Source organism: Artemia franciscana, chromosome 6, assembly GCF_032884065.1.
Source record: "Artemia franciscana chromosome 6, ASM3288406v1, whole genome shotgun sequence".
NCBI lineage: Eukaryota > Metazoa > Arthropoda > Branchiopoda > Anostraca > Artemiidae > Artemia > Artemia franciscana.
The window spans coordinates 4,514,366-4,540,308 of NC_088868.1; the positions used below are offsets into that span (position 1 = coordinate 4,514,366).

General features: G+C 33.3%; 1 protein-coding gene across 4 annotated transcripts in view; it reads left to right on the plus strand.

Moving 5' to 3' along the window:
- The window catches only part of LOC136027927 (alpha-2-macroglobulin-like protein 1), a 177,933-nt gene that overhangs the window by 54,212 nt on the left and 97,778 nt on the right, over window positions 1-25,943 (plus strand). For all 4 annotated transcript variants that reach the window (XM_065705378.1, XM_065705379.1, XM_065705380.1 and 1 more), the window contains exons 6-10: window positions 5,982-6,136; window positions 8,905-9,064; window positions 9,996-10,220; window positions 11,943-12,125; window positions 21,293-21,469. In XM_065705378.1, the coding sequence (XP_065561450.1) occupies window positions 5,982-6,136; window positions 8,905-9,064; window positions 9,996-10,220; window positions 11,943-12,125; window positions 21,293-21,469 (900 nt within the window). The remainder of the gene's footprint in view (window positions 1-5,981; window positions 6,137-8,904; window positions 9,065-9,995; window positions 10,221-11,942; window positions 12,126-21,292; window positions 21,470-25,943) is intronic.

The window sequence follows — 25,943 nt, forward strand, 5'->3', positions numbered from 1 at the left end:
TCATTTTGATGGACTTCGTCTTAAGGAGCACAGGAAAGGCAATTGGAGATCATGGAATCAAATGGGGAGGAAGAACGCTCCTGGACTTAGATTATGCTGATGATTTAAGCATATTAGATGAAAGTGTGAGCAAAATGAATGAATTTTTAGAGGTTTTACGAGTTCAGGGTGCTAAAATAGGCTTGAAAATTAATGTTAAGAAGACTAAGTCACTAAGGTTAGGAATAAGTGAAGATGAACAGGTGACCTTAGGTAACGAAAAGATTGATCAGGTTGGGAGCTTCAGTTACCTTGGTAGTATTATTAGTAAAGATGGTGGGAGCAGTGAAGATGTTAAAAGTAGAATAGCTAAAGCTCAGGGTGTTTTTTCACAGTTAAAAAAAGTTTGGAAGAATAGAAAGATAAGCCTACAAACCAAGATTAGAATATTGGAAGCTACAGTGATGACAGTGGTCAAATATGGCTCTGAAGCATGGACACTCCGAAAAGCAGATGAAAATTTACTAGATGTTTTCCAGAGAAATTGCCTACGGATTGTTCTGGGTACCCGGCTGACTGACCGTATTTCAAACAGTAGGTTGTACGAAAAATGTGGTTCAATCCCGCTTTCTGGGGCTATAATGAAAGAAAGGTTGAGATGGCTAGGCCACGTTCTACGGATGAAGGATGACAGATTACCGAAGATTGTCCTTTTTGGCCAACCGTCTGGGGCTACACGGAAAGCAGGTCGTCCTTGTCTGGGTTGGGAGGATGTCATAAATAAGGATTTAAAGGAAATGGGAACTTCCTGGGAGGGTGTAAAGAGGGAGGCTTTAAATAGATTAGGTTGGAGGAGGAGCGTGCGTAGCTGTGTTGGCCTCAGGCGGCTTGGTGCTGCAGTGAGTTATTAGTAGTAGTAGTAGTATTACTGTACTGGGGAAGGGTTTAGTATATTATGTATTAGTTCAGTATATATAGTATATTATGTTTAGTATATTTACTAGTTTTGCAATATATTACTGTAATGGGCAAGGGTTTATTTTTTCAACAACAAAAAAAATTGGACCAAAAGAGAAAAAAATTCACTATCATGGGTCTTCAAGGTATCCATCATTTTTCCTGCAAGGCTCAAAAACTAAGAGAGAGAGAAATCTCAAGCTGAAGAAAACGAACTGGACTACGGCCAATAGAAGGAAAAGACAAACTAAAATGATGCGAATATTTCGCCTGTATAAAACGTCTTAGCGTCTTCAACGCTAAGAACAGAGATAAAACCTAAAATAACCTAACATTAATGAAAATCTAAAACCAAGAAATAAAAAAAGCCTTGCAAGGTTCAATGACGAGGAATGTGGGATTGTAATAAAATTGTTTGATTTTGCTGTGAATAATGAGAAAACAAAAGTGAAATTAATAGAATACGAAATTTTCCTTTTGTGTTTAACACGTAAAGTTTGTGTTTGGAATGTTTGGACGTAAAGTTTGTGTTTGGAAAATTCGGTTTAATGAGCCGGGGGCACCAAAGGCCCCCCCCCCCAATTGGAGTGCCGCAAAGAAGGCAAATAAAAAAAGAATCGAGTAACAAAACTTCTCTTTTACGAAGAACTTTTCTTTTATTTTAGTGCTTGTTTTTAATTTCTTGTTTATTTCTTCCTGAGTACTTTTATGGGTATTTTTTCCTATTTTTTTTAAATTTTTTTGCACTAAGGACGGTTGAATTAAGTCTCTGGCTGGAACCATCATCGTTTGTCTTTGTTATAATTTTTTGTTCATTTTGTCAGTCTTAGCCAGTGTGGTCATAGGATTTATTTACCGTCGGAAAATTCAAATTTTCAGTTTTCGCATTAATTCTAAGACATAAAAATTTGTGTCGAATACGTCGAATGCCAATTTGGGGAGTATGATATCGTATTTTATTGATTTCCTATTTCATCCTCTGATAGTGAGATTGTCGCACTTACAAATAGGAGTTACAGAATCGATTTTCAAAGTCTGATTTTCCCATAGTTTCTAGTGATAATGGAGAGTGCCGTTTCCCTGGTTTGAAGTTTTTGGGTTCGCTTTCGAGGAAGAGTGGTTGAGCTAAGGAAAGATCATCTAGATTCATTACAAAACCAAATCTATTACTTAACCAAAAAGTGCTGATACTGTGAAAAAAATTACCTTTGTAGGCCGTTTTTGTGTGTGAGGGGGAGTGGGTAGTTTTTCTTTGTATTTCCCTTTTTTGATGTTTGAGGAGACATTGGGAATATAAGTCTAAAATTTCCTGCTGTCTTTTATTTTCATATTCGTCGTGGTTAGCCAATCTGGTTTCAAAATCTATTTATATTGAAACTTGCTCCTAAACTTTTTTTTTATTTAGTATCCACATGTTTCAACAAAATCCAAACAAAACAATGTGTTCTTATAATTGTTTTGAACCAAGAATGTATTGTTTTCATGCGAAAAGAAGGTAAATTTACCAATGTTGCGATTAATTATTAAAAAGTTTTCAAAACGAATAAGTTTTTCAAAGCTCGACTCATCATAATTCAAAAATAATCCGAAGTCACTATCAACGAATAAATGAAGCTAAAAAATGAACAGAAGTTACAATGAGTAATTAAGTCGAACTTAAGACGAACAGAAATTACGACAAACAGGAGTCGAGCTAACGCCCTATAAGACTTCTAAAGGCTAAATTGTCCCTTGTGTTTCGCTGAAAACGCTTCTGTACTTCGAGGAGTTTGTTTTTATTTGTCATAGCATTAAAAAAAATACAAAAAGAGGAAATCATCATATTAACCATTATTAGTGAAAAGAACTACTGAAAATAGACGGACTCAGAAGTCTCATTCCCAGAAGTCTCAGAATTTTTGGATTTGTTAACGTTATACAAGTAAAACTTTTAAAATATTATTGTTTACAATATTAAATAGTTTGTCATTGAACTGTAAGTAAGGAGCGATGCGACTCAATAGTAACCGAAACTGTAAGAAACAGAGTCTTGATAATAATAGATATATCAAAAGGATGAAATTTTTACGCTTATTCAAAATATATAAAATTCCTGAAGTTTAATGTCACCCATCAAAAGTTACGAGCCTCAGAAAATTTGCCTAAATTTTAAAAAAGAGGGGAAACACCCCTAAGAAATCAAATGGTCTTAATGAAAATCACAATATGGGATTCAGAATATCAGAGAACCCTACCGTAGAGGTTTTAAGCTCCTATATACAAAAATGCCGAATTTTGAATTGTTTGCCAGAAGCAAGATCACGGATGCGTACTTATTTGTTTTTTGTTTTGTTCTTTTCCCAGGGGTAATCTTATCGAACGAGTAATCTTAGAATACCGGGAGAGGGCGCATTTGATGGGAAATAAAAAGTTGTAGTTTCCTTTTAAAATGACCAAAAATATTCGAGGGCAGCTACACCCCCTTCCCACCCCCCTTTTTTTAAGCCAGAATTGTCTGATCAAAATTTTGATGTAGGTATTATTTTCAGTATGGTTGAAAGATCTAATAACTATGTCTCTGAGGATGACTTGACCCCCGACAGCCCCGGGGGAAGGGCTACAAGTAATTAACTTTGCCCATTGCGTCCAAATGGTATTGGTTGCTGGAAAGCATAAAGATATTTTAGGGGGGATTTTCTGGTGCGGGTGCTTGCGTGGGATGATCTTTCCATGGAGTTTTCGTGGCGGAAGGGAATTTTCCATGGAAGGGGAGCTGGATTTCCCAGCAAGACTAGAAAAAACTACTAGAAATTAGAAAAACAAACAATTTTTTTTCAGCTGAAAGTAAGGAACAACATTACAACTTAAAACGAGAAGAAATTATTGCGAATTTAAAGAGGTTGCCCCCCTCCTCAGTACTTCGCTCTTTACGCTAAAGTGTTTTTTACTGCTGCTACTACTACTAACAACTCACCGCAGCACCAATACGCCTGAGGCCAACACAGCTACGCATGCTCCTCCTCCATTCCAATCTATTCAAAGTTTCCCTCTTTACATCCTCCCAGGAAGTTCCCATTTCCTTTAAATCTTTCTCTATCTTTCTGAATCTTTCTTTATATTAATTTTTTTCCTAGATGAAATTTTTTTCCTTTGACATAACCAGACCGGATTTACTCTCTTTGGGGGAGTAGGGGGAGGAGGATTAATTTCCGGAAAAATTAGAAAAATGAATTATTTTTAACTTACGAACGGTTGATGAGATCGGAGAGATTGTGATGATACTAGGTGGGAAGAATAAGCCCAAGTCCTAGATACGTGATTCACATAACCAGACCAGATTTACTCGCTTTGGGGTAGTTGGGGGGAGGGGTCAAAATTAAAGCAGTTCTGGACACTCTATGTAAGAGTTAATTTTTTAATATTTATTACTACCATCCTTAATTTTTAATAGGTTCCAAACAAAATTCAACTTCTTAATTTACATAGAATAATAAGATTTGGCTCAGAAATCAATACTCTTGATACATCAATACTTTGGTTTTTGAAAAATATATTTTGCAAATATATATTTATTAGTTTGATTGGTCCATGTTGATAGTGGTTGGCGAAGGAGGTGATGCATCATTTGCTGCGATACATCATTTGGTTGACAGTATCAACGCTGCATTTGAAAGGGAAAAATTTGAAAACAATTTTTACTGATTTTAAAAAGGCTTTCGATACGGTTGATTTTGAATTATTGTTGCATAGACTTATTGATTTGGGTATCAGTGATAATTGTCTTCAGTGGTTTAGATCCTATTTGCAGGGAAGATCAATGTGGGTTGCAATTGATGATGCTATAAGTGCTGTTCACAAGTAAATTGTGAAGTTCCACAAGGATCTGTTTTGGCACCACTTTTATTTGTAGTATATGTATATATGTTTATATGTTATTTATATGTTATGTATAGTATATGTATATGTTTATATGTTAAGATATTATCTTCCTGGTGCAATTCTTAAATCATTTGCAGGCGACACTGCAATAACAATTGCAGAGGCGAACCTCCTATATGTGTTAACGTTAGTAAAACTATATGATTTTTAGCCATACCGGTTTTGTGATAAATTCTTTGGATAGTACAGGGTGACCCAAAAAGATGCATACCCATATTTTATTCAATAAAAAATCAATTTTTTAACAAATGTCTTTTCTGTTGCAGGACATGAAAGGTGAACCTATGGATGATCATTTGGAGCTATAGTTACCCAAAAAATGTCTTGGACAAATCATGACGTGTTCTTACATTTAAATGAACACGTTTAGTTGAACAGTGTAGTCCCTCACTGCAGCAATGTTTTCTTCTGTCCTTGTACTCTTCTTTCTGCCTGAATAAGTTCTCCCTGTGGCATTAGAACATAAGTCCACTACAGTCCCATGCTCTCTGAACATTGTAACAGAACTAACAATCGTTGATTTTGGTGGGAAGTTGCAACAATGAAAACGTTTTTGAAACTGAGTTTATACACTCTGGTATGGTTTTTGTTGCAAAACACGTCTCCAGGGAGAATATCTTTTGCTGATTTGTCCAAGCCATTTTTGGGGCGACTATAGCTACAAACGTTCATTCATAAGTTCACCTGTCACTTCCTGCAACAGAAAAGACATTCGTTAAAAAATTGACTTTTTATCAAATAAAATATGGGTATGCATCTTTTTGGGTCACCCTGTATTTGCTTCGGTGGTAATATTGTTCATGAAGTTTTTGAAACGGGGTATTTGGATTTTTTTATTGATTGTAATTTGAATTGGAATTATATCATCCAAGGCAGTTTCACAGTGAAATTATATCGTCCAAGGCAGCAAGAGGAACAGGTTTACTTAGTCGTTTTCGTTATTTTTGTTGCGTTTTCATCCCTTTGGTCAATAAAAGTGAGTTGTATTTTATGCTCACTTTTGATTATTGCCCTTACCAGGCTAGGTTTTGGAAATAGAGTATTTAGGTTTAACTTTATCATTTAATATGCATTGAAGGACCTGCCCCTCTCAAAAGACATATAACAAATACCTTTTCATTTTTCAGGGCACCTGGCAAATAAAAGTGGAACAAGGCTCGGTTCAAACACACAAGATGTTCTCTGTAAAGGAATTCGTACTACCCAGATTTGAAGTTCAGATTAAAGCACCTGCTAAAATTGGCAAAAATGATTCTGATTTTGAAGTGGAAGTTTGTGCCACGTAAGCCTAGTTATGTCGTTGAAACTTTGGTTTTGTCCTGGCTGAGTGGATTGGTGCGCTGATTTCAGGATCCTTTGTCTGAGAGCGCGAGGGTTCGAATCCTAGTGTAGCCAATTATTTAGTCTGGGACGGGGGTCAGTGGCGTGACTCTGTAAGCTCACCCAGAGTTGACCCAGCTCTAAATGGATACCTAGAGAAATCTGAGGAAGGTAAACAGGAAGGGTGTGTGAAAGCACAGGATGGTCGGCCCCCCCCCATTGCACCTCTTGGCTGAAGGGCCAAGAAACAGAGATTAGCTCCGCCGGTAGGGACCGTAAAGTCTAATGCCGTATTCTTTACCTTTTATAAATTTTACTGTTTATTGCAAAGAGTAGTGAGGATGAAAGGTCCAACTTCTATTGTGAGTGGCGAGGGTCTAGGCTATTTTTGGAGTGATAAGAGGTAAAGGTCAAGCCTCTATAGGGTTTTCAGAAGGAGTGGGCACCTGGCCGGTCTGATAAATATGACAAATGATTTTGGAAAGTTTCGTTAAACAGTTAAATTTTGAAACTGAAACGGTCGTAACTATGCTTAATTTGAGCTATTACATTTAGTTATTTAATGTAATATTTAAATGACAAAAATGTTTATTTTTGCTCTCGAAATATTCTAATTTAATGCTAAAACTTATAACTGCTAAATTTTAAGTAGGCTAGAGATTTGCGTACCTGTTTGTCAAAATTATGGCACTCGTTGCAATTTTGCGTACAATCCTAAAAGAAAAAGTCATATAAGCCATGGATTTTTCAAAATATTTCTTTGTAAAAACTTGGAGAAAACAACCTTCTTTTGCAGAAAATTTGGGAGTAATAGAAGCAGCAAATGAACTAGACAGAGAGAGAAACACGGTATGTGTCATTCGTCCTACAGATGAGTCATCTTCTGTGAATCAAACCTACATCTAGAGATTTATTTGGGAAAGTAACGAAAGATAACATGCAAAATACCACAAAATACCTTTTCTGGTTATCCGTAATATCCTTTCAGGTGAATTCCCTTTTGAATAAGATAGATCAAGCACACGTCAGGGTATAACCTGACGTAGATGGACGTTTAGCTCCCCTAATTATTTTTCAGAATGAAACAGTTCTTCAATTGTTTAGTCAGGAGTGGGACTCTGAATCTTCTTAACAAATTGTTTGTAACATAGCCAAGGTGTAATTATTGGTTAATTATGGCCTATGTACAGGATATTATATGGCCTGAGTTACAATATTATATAGTCTACGGCTAGGGTCTATGGCCATTAGGAAACTGCCTTTTTATAAAAAATATTATGGTTTAGATTCTTTCTTCCTCCACACTGAGTGTGTCTAGGCTAAACATATGTTTGATTGTTCTGCTTTGTATTTCCTAATCGCTTTAGATCCATTGTTTTTTCAAGATCGTCTTCGTTGTTTTATCTTAATAGACCAGTTTTTTCTTAGATACTTCATTGTTGTTAAAATAGCCAAATGGGTGTTCAAAAGAATTCCTTATGCTGTGGGTAGTCAGGGTAGCGAAATGGGTAATCAGAAGCTACTGTCTTTTCCAATACGGACTTTACGTAAGGTTAGTGTTGTGGCTGGCACGGTTGTTGCATATATTGTTGGTTTTGTGTGTTGTCAATCATCAAAAAATAAAACAACGCACGAATAAGTTTTGGACTAATCAGACTGACAAAAAGTTATGTCAGTTTAAACTCTCTGTCAATAAAGTCAGCGAACATTTTGGCAAACAGCAAGTCCTAAAACAATACAATGCGACAAAAAACTGCCTCTACAAAAAGGAAAAAATGAGCAAACCTTAAAATGGAAGAAAAAGAAGTTTTAAATTAATCAATTAATTAATAGGTAGTTATTAATTAAAAGCTTTTGGGACTAAAAATCGTCGAGCAATGTGGCAAACAATAAATATGCAGATAACACATTAGACAGAATAGTAAAATATAAGCTATGAATTAATTAAGCTATTGAACAAGCTAATCTGTAACTGAAATTTGCAAACTACTCGGCAAGCAAAAACCTGCTAACAATAAAATCAATAAGAAAAAAAAGATAAATCTAGGAAAGCTGATAACAATAACCTGTCTTGTCTTATGTTTTTAGGTATAAGTAAATTTCGCAAAGCGAGTTTACCAAAAGTAGATTTGCAATTTCTACAAATTTAAAATTCGCGTAAGACTTTAAATTGGAAAAATTAAATTGAACAATAAATATAAATAGTTTTCTTAGCACTTGTAAATTTTACATGAATTCTATAAAATAGAAAATTTTTCTCCATAAATTTTTCAGCAGAATAAAATTGCAACAACTGAATATGTTTTGACACACGCATATAAAGTGCTCATCTCTCAAAGTTGGTTTCTGAGCTGTTCCACTTGTTTCCATGGGAATTACATCAATATTCTGCAAGGTTTGCAAAGCATCACAACATCAGGTTAAAAATATTAAAAATAGTATAAAAATAGTATTAAAAATAGTATATTAATTTTTTAAATAGTATTAATAAGTATTAAATAGTGTTAATACTATAAAAACAGTATTAGATGCGTCAAAATTAGGAAGCTTTCAAAATCTTTCGAAGTACTTCAATTCTTAATGTTTCATAAAAATTGTAATTTTTTTTTTTTATTTTTATTACATATTTCAATTTTTTGAAAGTCTCTTTGCTTCGTTCATAATTTAGAAAGATTGTATTTAGCTTTTCTTTAGTTTAGCTTTGTTTTACAAGCTATTTTTTTTTAATAGATATTCGTATGGACAACCCTGTCAAATGGGATACAAGCTTTCTGCAGTCATAGACAAGTCTTGGAGTAGATTCTGGCAGAGGGACTGGATGCATCTTGTCAGTGAACCGATTCAAACCGAGGACTCAATGACTAGAAGTTATCTGCACGTTTCTGGGAAGGTGAGGACTCTCATTTCAATTAATAGTTTAAAATAGCCTATAGTATATCATCGTGTATAAGGTTTATTTTATGTTTGTAAATTGTTTATATTTGTTATATATTTGCTTAGTTTATTTATTGTATATTGTTTTGTACATTTATAGTTTTTTATACGCAGAACATGTATCTATAAGACTGGCTGAAATGTTCAAATATGAAATACGCTAAAATATGGAATATGCAACATGTATATATAAAACTAGCTGAAATATGTAACATGGATCTGTAAAATTGGCTTAAAAAAAATACAAATCATGACGTTTTCCGTATTTTTATAATTTTGAAATATTAGAACTTAACTAAAAACACAGTAACAGCTAAAAATATAATTTTGTTTTAGGAACAGAAAATTTCTTAAGTAGCATGCAGAAAATAAAAGACTATTCATAAGGAACCCGATAAATTTTCACCAGCCGGGACAGCGATGTTTTTGTATACAATTCAAATGCTCCAAAAAACTCAACGAAAAAACAAAAGAATTTCATTTTTGCAATTGGAAATCAACTAATACAGTACAAAAATAATAATAAAAATAATAAAAATAAGTAATATAAAATATTGAAATACAATATTAATTTAATATGATAACAATAAGCTTAAAATAAACCTTAATATAAACTCTAGAAATCCTGTGATGTGTGCCTATAGCATAGAGATTTTCAAGCCAAAATTTCAGTAAGCCGGATGCCGTAAAAGTAATATAGTAGTTGAAAGCCAGAACACTTCTGTTAAAGTTTAAATTAAATTTAATTTGTCAAGTAATTTGATCTAATAAAGTAGATTAGAAATTAATTTTATTCATGCAACTTGTAGTCTTTAATTCATATAATTATTTAATTAATTGCAAATTTGTTTATTAAAATTATTTTTACATGTCGACCGCAATTTCAGGGACTTGGATGCCATAAGACTACAATCAAAATGTCCGAATTCACTCCCCCATACGTCAGTAATGAGTGGTATAGCATGAAAATTGGGCTTTTCGTCGTGGTAACTGAAGATGGCAGTGGGATTTCTTTCAATAAAACAACAAGCATTGATCTCAAAGATTCATCGTATACAATAGAAATGGATGAAGCTGATGTTTTCAAGCTTGGTATACCAGTAATAGGCCAGGTAAACTAAGTTTATAATACCCGTTGTTACCCGTTGAATACCCGTTGAAAAGCTGATATTTTCAAGCTTGGTATACCAGTAATGGGCCAGGTAAACTAAGTTTATAATATCCGTTGTTCAGCTTAATTTTTTTCGTTTATTTCTTATTTAGCAATTTCTATTGAGCTTGAACTGATTTAATGCAGGAATTCAGGACCAGTAATAGGGGTTTGAGTGATCAGACCCAGCTGGGAGGCTTGTTTTGCAATCTGGTCTGCTAGTTTTTTTCCTGTTATACCACAATATGCTGGACCACACATATAAATAGAACTGATATACCCTTTTTTTTCGTTGCGTAACGAAATTTTCAATGGCAACATTTGTTCCTTGGTGTTGCTGGTGTGAAATGTAATCCAGAGCTGACAGTGAGTTAGTGCAGACAGTATGCTTCTGATGTTTGATGTCTGTTTGGCTTGATATGGCTTGAAGAGAAAACATAATTGTCATAAGCTCTGCAGGGAAAATTGTGAGGCTGGGGGGGGGGGGGGGTAAGCAGTAGGAAAGAGACAGGCCCTGGGAGGGTATAACTACTGCACAACTATATTTTTCTTCCGTCTTTGAGCCATCTGTGTAAACTTGGGTGTAGTACTGATATTATGCCAACTTTCCCAGGAAGATTTATTCATTTTTTTATTTTCTTTATTTCCCTCAAAAATGAAGAGTACGCTACAATATAATATAAAGAAAAAACAAATGATAACACTTACAATCAAAACTTATCAAATATTGATCAAATACTTGATCAAAAAAAAAAAAAAAAAAAAAAAAAAAAAAAAAAAAAAAAAAAAAAAAAAAAAAAAACTTGCTAAATAGTTTAGTCTATAAATCATGAAGAGCCAGAACTGTTACTAAAAAACGGAAATAAATTGTTGCCTAAAAGGTTAATTTTCGCCTTATCTTCAAATGTTTTATATTTTTTCCTAAAAAGAGAGAGTTTTATAGATAATTTCCTAAAATTTGGCGTTCAAAGATTCAGAGGAAGAAGAGGCTTGGCTCCATTCTTCCCATACCCAACTCTTTGATTATAATATTTTTGATCTCTTTTTCTTTATTTGTTCTATATATTTTTTGATCTCTTTGATTATTAGCAGCCTTCAAAAGAAATGTGCTTCACATCTCCCATTCTTCAAACTTGAGTCATTATTTATTTATTTAGTAATTATCTACATTTATTTATATATTTAAGTACTTTCTACTATTCTTTATTTATTGTGTTTTTTAGTTATATATTACTATTACAACACATTGGTTTGAAACTTAGTTTTTTGACGGTTTTAATATTAATGATAACAGCGGTGATGAAATAATGAAGATTACTAAATAATAAGGATTGAAATAATAAATAAATGAGATAAAATAATGAAAAATTACTTAGGATCATCAACAAAGTCTGTCTAATCAACGGTGGCTTAGTAAATAATTTTGATTACCATTTATGGATAAGTTAGAATTAATAATTAAACATACAGTCACTGTATGTCACTATTCCCAGAAAGGTTTCAGAGCTTGCAGGGGGGGGGGGGGGCACTTAGCTCTCTCTTGTTTTTTAAATTTTATTAATCAGAATCCATTGATATAAAATTTTTGTTGGTCGAGCTATGGTAAATCGTTTTGATAGCTTGTAGTTTTCTGTGATTTTATTTTGTTATTTTAAGAATAATTAAAATTAAATATATCCTATAGGTGACACTGAAGACAGAGGATAAGACGTCTGTTTCCAACAAATTTATCGAGCTGTGCTTATCTTCTCGATGTACTAATTTTACAATGCCTGAACAATGCAAAAACTCTACCACTGACAAAAATGGAAATATTGAATATTCTTTTGTTCCGACAATAGCCAATTGTACGTCATATACGGTGACGGTAAGTTGTTTTGGCCACTAAGCTAAAAATTAGCAAATTTTTTCACTTTAGTGCTGGAAATTAGTTCAATCAATAGTGGCTCGTCATTTACTGTGATGATAGGTTTCAATTCCTCAGTTTTTTCAATGGAATGAAAATTAGCTTAGTTTGCCATTTTCGTCCAGGAAATTAGTTCAATTAGTGGGCAATTGCCCTTACACATTGTGACGACTAGTTTTAAACCCTTTTTGCACAAGTTGACCGAAAAGTAGCCCAGTTTGACATTCTTGCCTTGGAAATTTAGTCGAGTTAATCAGTTCCATTTAAAGCTTCTTAGTTATGATAAAATGCCAACTCACCTATGCATATAATTCTATTCAAAGATGAAATCTAACAGAACCTAAATGTGGGCAAAAAATATGCCTCTTAATAGCCAATTTTCCTTTATGACTTGTGACGGCTAATTTTCAACCCTCCTTTTACCAGTTGACTGGAAATTGGCCCAGTTTGGTATTTTTGCCCAGGAAATTTAGTCAAGGTAATCAGTTCCATTCATAGGCAATCATATACTGAAGGTAGGTTTTAAATATTCTTTTTTTGGCCAGTGGCTTGAAAATTAGCCCAATCTGGCATTTGTATTACGTGGGTTTCCTAGTCATGACAAAATTCCAGCTTACCAATGCATTTAATTCTAGTCAAAAATGAAATCTAAATGGAAGGTAATTATGGGGAAAAAAAAGGTCTCTCAGTAGCCAATTGCCCTTCATCTATTGTGGCGGCTATTTTTAAACCCTTCTTATACCAGTTGACTGAAAATTAGCCAAGTTTGACATTTTCGCCCAAGAAATTTAAACGAGAAAGTTATTTCTATGCTTAGCCAATTATATACTGTGAAGGTAGATTTAAAAAAAAAATGTTTTTTGGCCAGTGGCTTGAAAATTAGTAGCCAATTGCCCTTCATGCATTGTGGTGGCTAATTTTAAACCCTTCTTATACCAGTTGACTGGAAATTAGCCCAGTTTGACATTTTCGCCCAAGAAATTTGAATGAGAAAGTTATTTCTATGCTTAGCCAATTATATACTGTGAAGGTAGATTAAAAAAACAAAACAAACTGTTTTTGGCCAGTGGCTTGAAAATTAGCCCAATCTGGCATTTGTATTACGTGGGTTTCCTAGTCATGACAAAATTTCAGCTTACCAATGCATTTAATTCTAGTCAAAAATGAAATCTAAATAGAAGGTAATTGTGGGAAAAAAACATCTCCCAGTAGCCAATTCTCCTTCATGCATTGTGGCGGCTAATTTTAAACCCTTCTTATACCAGTTGACCGAAAATTAGCCTAGTTTGGCATTTTCGACCAAGAAATCTAAATGATAAAATTTATTCGATGCTTAGCCAATCATATACTGTGAAGCTATATTTAAAAGAAAACAGTTTTTGGTCAGTGGACTTAAGATCAGCCGCATCTGGCGTTTTTATCACTTTGGCTTCTTATTTATGACAAAAGGCCAACTCCCCAATGCATTTTATTCTGTTCAAAGATGAAATCTAAATAAAAGGTAAATGTGGGCAAAAAAACGTCTCTCAGTTGCCAATTACCCTTTATGCATTGTGAAGGCTAATTTTAAACCCTTCTTATACCAGTTGGCTGAAAATTAGCCCAGTTTGACATTTTCGCCCAAGAAATTTAAACAAGCAAGCTATTTCTATGCTTAGCGAATCAGGTACTGTGAAGGTGGATTAAAAAAAAAAATAACAGTTTTTCGGCCAGTAGCCTGAAAATTAGCCCAATCTGGTATTTGTATTACGTGGGTTTCCTAGTTATGACAAAATTCCAGCTTACCAATGCATTTAATTCTATTCAAAGATAAAATCTAAATAGAAGGTGATTGTGGGAAAAAATGTCTCTCAGTAGCAAATTGCTCTTTATGCATTGTGGTGGGTAATTTTGAACCCTTCTCATGCCAGTTGACTGAAAATTAGCCCAGTTTGACGTTTTCACCCAAGAAATTTAAATGAGAAAATTATTTCTATGCCTAGCCAATCAAGTACTTTGAAGGTAAATTAAAAAAAAAAAAAAATATATTTTTGGCCAATGGACTGAAAATTAGCCCAATCTGGCATTTGTATCACTTGGGCTTCTTAGTTATGACAAAATGTCAACTCACCAATGCATTTAATTCTATTCAAAGATAAAATGTAAATAGAAGGTAAATGTGGACAAAAATGTTTCTCAATAGCCAATTGCCCTTTGTGCATTGTAAAGTATTTTAAATTCTTCCTATACCAGTTGACTGAAGATTAGCCAAGTTTGACTTTTTCGCCCGAGAAATTTAAATGAGAAAATTATTTTTATGCTTAATCTAGCATATGATGTTAATATAAATAAATAAAAAAAATAAATAAAAATTGCCAGTGGACTGAAAATTCGTCCAATCTGGCATTTGTATCACTTAGGCTTCTTATTTATGACCAAACGCCAACTCCCCAATTCATTTAATTCTATTCAAAGATGGAATCTAAATAAAAGGTAAATGTGGGCAAAAAACGTCTCTCAATAACCAATTGCCATTTATGCATTGTGAAGGCTAATTTCAAACCCTTCTTATGCTAGTTGGCTGAAAATTAGCACAGTTTGACATTTTCGCCCAAGAAATTTAAATAAGAAAATCATTTCTATGCTTAGCCAATCATGTACTTTGAAGGTAGATTAAAAAAAATAATAATAATAATAAAAATTAGTTGTGGCCATTTGTATCACTTGAGCTTCTTAGTTATGACAAAATGTCAACTCACCAATGCATTTAATTCTATTCAAAGATAAAATGTAAATAGAAGGTAAATGTGGACAAAAATGTTTCTCAATAGCCAATTGCCCTTTGTGCATTGTGGAGTATTTTAAATTCTTCCTATACCAGTTGACTGAAAATTAGCCAAGTTTAACATTTTCGCCCGAGAAATTTAAATGAGAAAATTATTTTTATGCGTAACCTATCATATGCTGTTAATATAAATAAAAATAAATAAAAATTGCCAGTGGACTGAAAATTCGTCCAATCTGGCATTTGTATCACTTAGGCTTCTTATTTATGACCAAATACCAACTCCCCAATTCATTTAATTCTATTCAAAGATGAATTCTAAATAAAAAGTAAACGTGGGCAAAAAAACGTAACTTTAAATTCTTCCTATACCAGTTGACTGAAAATCAGCCCACTTTGACATTTTCGCCCTAGAAATTAAATTTAAATGAGAAAATTATTTTAATGCTTAACCTATCATATAATGTGAAAATAGATTAAAAAAAAAAAAAAAAAAAAAAATTGTTTTCAACTTTCTGTCTTTTTCAAAACCATTATGCTGGCAAAAGACGACTATACTTTATTGAACAATCGGTTATTGTTTAAAATTCCAATATTTATGTTAAATTCTTCAAAAATTTGCAGTAGAAAAACCTCTGCAACAAGAATCTCTGAACTTGTGAAATTAGCTACGGTCTGATGTATCTTGATATGGTTTTTGTTTGGCAGTGTGGGAGTCATATAATAACTGTCACACGACAAGGCAATATGATAATTCTGTCAGCTGAAAATTCAGAGCCATCTACCAATAAATGCTCAAAACGACATTTGTTTAGTCATAATTCTCTCTTTCAAGAGCACAAAGAATAGGCTAAAATCCATTTGTTTTGCTGTAAGTAGAAAGAAAGGAAAGATAAAATCTGCTGGAAGAAGAAGAATAGGGATAGAATTTACATTTATTTCGTTCCAAAAAAAGGAAAGGTGGAATCCCCAAGATAAAAAGGATAGGGATAAACACCCTGTGATCTATTCTAAGAAAGGGACAACTCCGCAAGATAAAAAAATAATAGGGATAAAACAATCACGTTCTCTAACCAAATAACCAACTAGATAAATATAAATCCTCCAAAAAATATAAGGATTCAAAAAACTCCCTCTCCATATATGATCTAAACACAATCATCAATAGAAAAAATCCAGTGGTATAGGAGCCCGTCTTTTGTATTTAATGGATTTGTAACATGATCTTAACGTCTACTAAAACACAAAGATGTCTACTAAAACATTAAAATGGACCCATCTGGGTCACAACATGTTTTTTTTCTTAAATTCTTGACCAATTTATATCTTTTTTTCAGGTCAGAAAATCTCAGTGTGCCAATTAAAAAAAAAAAAATAAAAAATGATACCATTCTCGATAAAAAAAAAAAACACAACATAAATACATACATAAATAATTGCTCGCTAAAAGAGAGTAGACTGAATTGACACCACAGCTCTTAATATGACATCACATCTCCAGTTTTTTGTTGCATTTTTACATTTTCTGCCCTTGAAAATATGACGTTATTCATCATCTTGTATACAAAGATGTAGTTTTTTGTAAAAAAAAAACTGATTTTATTTTAAATAGTTATAGTTTGTTATTCAAAAAAGCATGTAGATATAGCAAGATCCTTGAGCATAAACCCTTAAACAGCTCTCTATGATGTTCTACTGCCCTGCTGGTATCAAAAAGAAAAAAAGAGGGCGCATCAGTGCTATCCCTGCAAAAAGTGATTTTTAACCACGTTCTATAACCAAATAAAAAACTGGATAAATAAAATTCCTCCAAAAAACGTAAGTATAAATGAGTACACAGTATTGAAAAATTATTGCCTGGAAACGGGCAACAACTTTTCTTACTTCGTGGATAATTCTTAGACTCTCAAGTGCTTTTGATCAATGAAAAAAAGACAATATTTTTCAAATTAAGTCGTTTTCAGCTACATGCCTTGTAGGTGCCTCAATATGCCATATGTTGGGTATGGTCGGGTTGGGTTCTGTACACAGAAGATATGTTTTTGAATTTTGAATAATTTTTCTGTGTCTTCTGTGTTTCGGATAGCTGAAGTTCTAGTTGAAGCATTCCCTCTTCCGGAACTATGTTTTTCCATAGCTCCACCACTGTACCAGCCGGATCTTGAATAGAGATTCGTTTGAACTAAAAACAAAAAATAACAATCAAATACTACTATATGATAAAGAAAAGTAGTGTGGATAAATAGGTCTGATATTGAAAGAAAACTCCCCATGTATGGGGATGTATCTTCTGTGATGTACACAGAAGATATATTTTTGGAATACAAATTATTGGATTAATACGCATTTTTGATCAAGAATTTAAAGTATAATCTGTAGAGATTAGAGTATGAACAATGAACAATGAATAATGAACAATGAACAATAGTTTACTTCATCAGGAGGCTGTAAATGTTTGTTGAACTTCCTTTTAAAGGAGTTGTAGGAGAATCTTTTTGGGAAGATCATTCCAAATCGAAATGAACCGCTATGAACAATTAACAATGAACATTTTTCTTCTTCTGTACACAGCGAAATATCCCGTCGTCCTCCAGATCCATAATGCTAACTATAGTAGTGCTCTTGAAAAGTTATCGTTCAGTTATAATTTGTATTCTAAGAGTAAAAAAGGGCAACTGCGAAGTCCTAGCGTTTTGCTCCATATGTTATAAAAGGACAGATACAGTCCGTATATGAGGAGTCCGTAATTATTCCGTATAGGAGGAGGACTGTCCTCTCTCAACCTCTGTTTATTACACTATATTATGCTGAAAATACTTCTTATTGCAATTCAACGTTTCTTGCGCTTGATCAGTCGTTCTTAAAGAAACAGGACAAAAAGTTAAACTTTAGCGCAAAAATCAAAGGGCCTGACGAGGAGGCCCCTTAACAAACGAAATAATTTTCGTTCATTTTAAGTTTTGATACCGCTCATTACTCTCGTTTGCAAAGTTTAGTAATTAAAAAAAAAATTCAAAAATGGGCTATTGCAATTTTTTTGGTAAATACACCTATTATATGGACCAAGGCTGTATCCAGGGAGGGAATTGGTTGGGGTTTTGAGCCCCCCTCCTCCCAAAAGGTTTGTCTGACTTGTAAAAACATAACAGAAATGAAAATAGACAAATTGTTGATACTTTTTTTTAACTTTTTTGTAACCTTCCCCCGAAAAAATCCTGGATATGGCCCTGGTATGCACTAAATGTCGACTTGATCTCTGCAATAGAAATAACAAAAAGGTGTACTCTAATCTCTACTGAAGATACTTTAAATTCTTGATACAAAATGTGTATTAATCCGATAATTTGTATTCCAAGAGCAAAAAAAGACAACTACGTAGTCCTACCATTTTGCTCCATACATTATAAAAGGACAGATACAATCCTGGAAATAGAGAATGGGGATACAATTCTATTTTTCTTCTTTATAATTAAAAAAGGAAAGACTAGATCGCAGGATTATAATTTGTTTTCAGTAAAGTTCCAATGACGCAGTAGGTTTTACATTTTTACAGGAAAAGAGCCAGTAGCTAAATTCTTGTTAGTAGTGATTTTTGTTCGTTTTAAGCTTGATTTGTATATTCAGTGTAAGCTTTACTCGTCTTAAGATTTATTGATTTATATTTGTACCTTTTTATGTTTATTTCCTATGATTATTTATGTAATTTCTGTGTGTTTTGGGTTTATTTATCCTTTAATACTAATAGTTTTTTGTTCGTTTTAAGCCTTATTTGCATGTCCAATTTAAGTTTTACTCACTTTAAGATCTATTTATTCATTTACATTAGTACGTGTTGTATGTTTGTTTGCTATGATTGTATATTTATTTTTGTTTGGGTTTCATTTATACTTTAATAGTGATTTCTGGTTGTTGTGAATTATTTTAGGTTTTTATTTCTGCTAACTTTAAGATTAATATAGCCTTTACTTATTTTGAAAAACTTTTTTGGGCTATTTTTTTACTATGAGAAAAAATGAAGACAATGCCTTGGTAAAATTATTCAAATCAAAAGACATTTGGTACACTTTGTGCTGCCTATGTTGTTATGTTGCTACTTTATGTCGAGCTACATAATTTGCCTTAGTGTTTCAACCAAAATCATCTTAATTTACAGATAGATGTAACTGCCCCCCCCCTCCCACATAAAAATTGGAGGTTCTGTGATTTATTAAACTTCAGTTTCAAAAAGTGTTTGTATGATGGTAGTATTATGAACAATTCAAAGCTTCGCAGTTTCTATATCGAACTGAATTTGCATTAGTTTAGATGAACTTAATGTGTGGAGCCTATTATCGCTTTTGGAAACCGTTTTTCCTGTTTTGAAGTTTTCTTTTTTTTCATGGGGAATAATTTGCTATGAGATAGAGTTCTGCTATTTGTAGAATTACGGGAGCCAGAAACTGTGCATAGCCTGAAACAGATTTATATGACCATTTTGTTGCAGTTGAAGATAATGTTGTTGAAGTTGGAGGTCGTAGATATCGCTTTTGGAAACCGTTTTATCGCTTTTTGGAAACCGTTATTGTCGCTTATTATCGCTTTTGGAAACCGTTTTTCCTGTTTTGAAGTTTTCTTTTTTTTCATGGGGAATAATTTGCTATGAGACAGAGTTCTGCTATTTGTAGAATTACGGAGCCAGAAACTGTGCATAGCCTGAAACAGATTTATATGACCATTTTGTTGCAGTTGAAGATAATGTTGTTGAAGTTGGAGGTCGTAGATATCGCTTTTGGAAACCGTTTTATCGCTTTTTGGAAACCGTTATTGTCGCTTATTATCGCTTTTGGAAACCGTTTTTCCTGTTTTGAAGTTTTCTTTTTTTTCATGGGGAATAATTTGCTATGAGATAGAGTTCTGCTATTTGTAGAATTACGGAGCCAGAAACTGTGCATAGCCTGAAACAGATTTATATGACCATTTTGTTGCAGTTGAAGATAATGTTGTTGAAGTTGGAGGTCGTAGATATCGCTTTTGGAAACCGTTTTATCGCTTTTTGGAAACCGTTATTGTCGCTTATTATCGCTTTTGGAAACCGTTTTTCCTGTTTTGAAGTTTTCTTTTTTTTTCATGGGGAATAATTTGCTATGAGATAGAGTTCTGCTATTTGTAGAATTACGGAGCCAGAAACTGTGCATAGCCTGAAACAGATTTATATGACCATTTTGTTGCAGTTGAAGATAATGTTGTTGAAGTTGGATGTCGTAGATATCGCTTTTGGAAACCGTTTTATCGCTTTTTGGAAACCGTTATTGTCGCTTATTATCGCTTTAGGAAACCGTTTTTCCTGTTTTGAAGTTTTCTTTTTTTTTCATGGGGAATAATTTGCTATGAGATAGAGTTCTGCTATTTGTAGAATTACGGGAGTCAGAAACTGTGCATAGCCTGAAACAGATTTGTATGACCATTTTGTTGCAGTTGAAGATAATGTTGTTGAAGTTGGAGGTCGTGGATACATAGCTAGAACTGTAGAGCTTCAACTGCGTTTTATTATATGAAACAGTCTCCAACTAGTCTCCAACTAGACAGTTCTAGTCTCCAACTAGAACTGTAGAGCTTCAACTGCGTTTTATTATATGAAACAGTCTCCAACTAGTCTCCAACTAGTCTCCAACTAGACAGTTCTAGTCTCCAACTAGAACTGTAGAGCTTCAACTGCGTTTTATTATATGAAACAGTTATTTTTTTTTGGAGATTGAAAAATCTTAAGCCGAACTGACCAGCCATGACAAAGAACAACAAAGAGAGAAATCTCAACAATGAACTAACAAACAGGACTACGGACAGTAGAAAGAAAAGATAAAAACTAAAATGACACGGATATATCGCCTGTTTGAAAACGAGGCGTCTTCAACGCTAATAAAGCGAAAACTAAAATAACACAGAAGCAACTCTATTAGCTCGTGTGACCTATTAGATCAGTTGGGATAATTGTAGATATTGATATTGGTTGTTTTTGTTTCTTGGTTCCGGATTTTATTTGTTTTTAGGTTATTTTAGTTTTTACCTTTGTTTTATCAGCGTTGAAGGCGTCTTGTTTTCATAGAGGTGAAATATACGCGTCATTTTTTTTTATCTTTTCTTCTGCCGACCGGAATCCTGTTTGTTCATCGTTGAGATTTCTCTCTTTGTTGTTCTTTGCTTGGAGATTGTACACTATTACAAAACGATTGACTATTTATTTTTAGGGAACTATGGGCAAAGCAGAAGGCAGGCGACCTTTTTTCTGACCGGCGTCCTTTTTGTTCATCGTTTAGATTTCTCTCTTTGCTGTTCTTTGTTTGGAGATAATATATAATTATATAAAAATTGGCTTTTTATTTTTTAGGGAACTATGGGTAAAGCAGTAGGTAGGCGTAGACTAAAACAAGTATACTCACCGTCCGAAACTGGAATGGAATTCTTCAATCTCACCAAAGTTCAGAGATGTGACACAGTTAAGCCATTAGAAATATCCCTTATGCTTACTGGAGATTCAAACGATGTTTTTGACGTTCACTTTCAGGTAAGTCTCTATGCAGAGAGAGTGCACTGGAAATTCCTCTAAAGTTCATCTTTATATCGAAAAATCTAAACTAAAAGTCATAAAACTTTAACCATTTACCAGTTTTTAACTGAGCAATAGCAATTTAGCCCAGATAATTGAATTCAATAAAAGACGCTGCCGCTGGAATGAAACCGCTACCGCTGGAAAAGTTTCTCTTTAAACTTTTTCTTTATTCATATTTTGGAAATGATATTTTTATTCAGTTTGAAAAATTTTCATAGTGGAAAAAGATAAATGCTCATGGTATATGAGCATGGTATATCAAAAAGATATATAATATATAATATTTATAATTTGTAAATGTTTAAAAAAAAGAAAATTAAAGATAATTAAAATAAAAAAATAATTAAGATAAATGATATTAAATTAAAGATAAATACTTAATTTTTAATTAAAGATAAATGCTCAAGGTATATTATTATTATTATTATTATTATTATTGTATTTCCCAAAAGACACACTTAGTGCTAACATGGAGTAATGACAAAAAAAAGAAAAAAAAGAAAAGATACATTCGCTTAAATCTCACAACGAAAAAGCAGTATAATAGATTATGTATAATACATAAAATGTACAATATATGTATAATTTATACATGTTAATAAATAAAAATAAATTAAAGATAATTAAAATAAAAAATTAAAATAATAATTAAGATAAATGATATTAAATTAAAGATAAATGCTTAATCTTCAATTAAAGGTAAATGCTCAAGGTATATATATATAATAGATTATTTATAATATACAATGTGTATAATATATGTATTCTATATGTATGATTATGTATAATAGATTATATATGATAGATTTGTACTTTCTTGTCTATTCTCTTATCACTCTCTAAAATCTTACGATTTGTGAAAGTTTTGTACAATGTTGTATGTTGTTCACAGTGTTCATATTTTTATTTCAACTCTCCCCCCTTCCAAAAATTATGGCATGCTTTGGGAGCATATACTGTAAATTATTTTTTCAAGGATAGGCAATAGCTGGCAAAGCTTTAAAAATTAGCAGAAATGTTCTAACGACTCCATCATTTATTACTGGTAATGCTGTTTCTAGTACAAGAGCATAATATTCTTAATTTTCTTTTTTTTTTTGTCGCGAAAACTCATGAAAGAACATTAGCAAATTATATCCAAAGAAATACCTTTCTTATTTGACGTTTCATGGTCAGGATTGCCACCTATTGACAAAATCACTAAAATTTATTGATTTATTGAAAAATCACTAGAATCACTGATGAAAAAAATAACTAGGTTTTAGTAATATTTTGGTTAATTCACTGATTTCTACAATAATCTAGTGATTTATGTGCTGATTCAGTTTTTTGTTTGTTTTGATAATATAAAAAAGTCACTAGAAATAGTGATTTTTGGGAGGGTGACAACCCTGTTATATCCAGAAAGATCATAAAAATGGAACTGAGTGGTATGATCATTTTATCCGTAGATGAATTATATGAACTGCTCCGTATTTACCTAAAATACATTTACATAAAAATATATCATATTATACATAAAATTTTATGCATAGTATAAAAATACATGGAATATAGTATACATAACAATAAGCTATCCAAGAAAAATGAGGCTCGATCCAACTGTTTGCGGCTATAATGAAATAAATATTGATATTTTTAGGACACATTTGACAGATTCGGGATGACTGCTTGCAAAATTTGTGGTTTCAGGAATCTAAGTGGGGCAAAACGAAAAAGAATATTTAAATATTTGTTAACTAAATTTTGGTAACTAAATATTTGGATTAAAAATAATTTAGTATAAAAATAATTTAGTATACAATGTAATTTTCGTATAAAAATACATAGTATATTGTATACATAATAATACGCTGTACAAAAAATGAGGCTCGATCTTAATATAAGCATTTAAAACTCAAAATATAAAACATTTGAAGACAAGGCGAAAACTATCGTTTTAGGCCACAATTTATTTCCGTTTTTAGTAACAGTTCTGGCTCTTGATGATTTATAGGCTAAATTATTAAGTGTTTTTGCATCTTTTTTTTCTCTTTTTAAATGTTTGATTAATATTAGATATTTTTTGATTATAAGCGTTATCATTTGTCTTTTCTTTATATTTATATTGTAGCTTACTCCTCATTTTTGAGGGAAATAAAGAAAATAAATAAATAAATGTTTGAGGCTATAATGAAATAAATGTTGAGATTTTTAGAATTCGTTTGACAGATTCGGGATGATGGCTTGCAAAACTCGTGGTTTCAGGAGTCTAAGTGGGGCAAAACGAAGAAGAATGTTTAAATATCTAGTAAATAAATATTTAGTTTTAAAAAATAATAAAAAAGAATGAGGTTTTAAAAGTTCGTAACTAAATATTTAGAAAGGATCAAAATTGTTACTTCGGAGGGGATAAAGAGTGAAGCTGGGAGAAGGGTGATGGGGAGAACAAGTGTTGGAGACTTTCTTGGTCTTTGGTCTCTGATGAAATGTTAGAAATGGTTGCAGTGTTAAGCTCTTAGGGTAAAGTTAATAATGTTAAGCACAGGTGTTTTCAATGAGAATAGTTTTTAAATAAAACTGATGCTCGTTTTGGTCTTTGTATAGTCTCACTGATCTTATTAACCAAAAGAAGTGTACAAGTCAGTAGCTGCTCTAGTGTTGCCACTGCAAAATAGGAATAGTTTTTAAATAAAACTGATGCTCGTTTTGGTCTTTGTATAGTCTCACTGATCTTATTAACCAAAAGAAGTGTACAAGTCAGTAGCTGCTCTAGTGTTGCCACTGCAAAATAGGAAGTTCCCCAGCCTCTCTACCTCTGCTCTTATCTATATTTTCTACTCTAGTAATAAGATAATGAAATATATGTGATAAGTTATATGTGTTTTAACCTGAAAAAAAGGCTGAAGAAAAAAACGATTTGAAAAGGACTTATCATGCTATGAGTATGGAGGGGTTGCTCAGATTTGAACAACAGTCAAGTTCTTTCTTTTGGTAATATTTTTATAAATAAATTTCAAAAATTATTTTGCCTGGAACCATTATAGGGAAATTAAAAGATTTAATTCGAAAATTAGTCAGCTAAATATCACCCAAACTATCATCTACAAGGCGTGGACGCGAGGGTCTTGATATCGGAAATTGTGGTGATCGAATTCCTATGTCACTGGCAGTGCGACCTTTCACAATCGCTTCTAGGGTAAATTAAATACATTTTAGTAATGTCATACGCCGGAGATCTGAAGCTTTTGCAAGGCCTGTCTTAGTTTGTCTCATTATGCAGTAAAACACGGTTGTAGTAGTAGCTGTAACTGTAATCTACTGGGTGTCTTACCGTGACTTAGTAAAGGATTCCACAAAGCAGGTGATGATTTGAACACATATCTTCGGTGAGCTTACTGCGTGGCCTATTCCGTGATATATCGTGACCTAGTAAAGAATTTCCACAAAACATGTGACGAATTCAATGCATGGCTTCGCTGGGCCTACTGTGTGACCTACCGTGACCTGTCTCAAAACTGGTGGTGAATCCACTAGATGGTTTTGGTGAGCCTACTGCGTAACCTACCACGTAAGTTACCGTGACCAGTAAAGAACTCCACCAAACGGATGACGAATTCAATCCATGGTTTCCATGAGCCCACTGTGTGACCTACCGTGTCCTAGTAAAGGATTACAGAAAACGGGTGGCGAATTCACTATATGGCTTCAGTGAACTTACTACTTGACCTACCTCGTGAGATACCGTGACCAAGTAAAGAACTTCCCTAAACGGGTGACGAATTCGGTTCGGTTACTGATGAGCTTACTTCGGTGAGATTACTGAGTGACTTACCCCGTGACAATTCGTGACATAGTAAAGAAGTTCCACAGAACAGGTGACGAATTCAATACATGGCTTTGGTGAGCATACTGCGTGACATACCGTGGCCTAGTAAATAATTCTTCAAAACAGGGGACGAATCCACTACATGGCGTCGGTGAGCATACTGCGTAACCTACTGTGACCCATTAAAGAACTCCACCAAACGGGTGACGAGTTTAATACATAGTTTTGATGAGCCTATTGCGTGACCTACCGTGTTCTAGTAAAAGAATACAAAAAAGGGGATGACGAATATTCTTCATGGCCTCAGTGAACCTACTATGTAGCTTGCCTCGTGACATACCGTGACCAAGTAAAGAACAAATTCAATCTTCATGGCTTCAGTGAAACTACTATGTAGCCTGCCTTGTGACATACCACGACCAAGTAGAGAACTTCACTAAAGGGGTGACAAATTCAATGCATAGCTTCGGTGAGCCTACTGCGTGACCTAGTGAAGAATCCCCACAAAACGAGTTTTGAATTCGATGTACGACTTAAGTGAATCTACTGCGTATACTGCTGCATGATCTAACGTGAACTAGTAAAGAATTTCACAAAACCGGTGACAAGTTTAATACACAG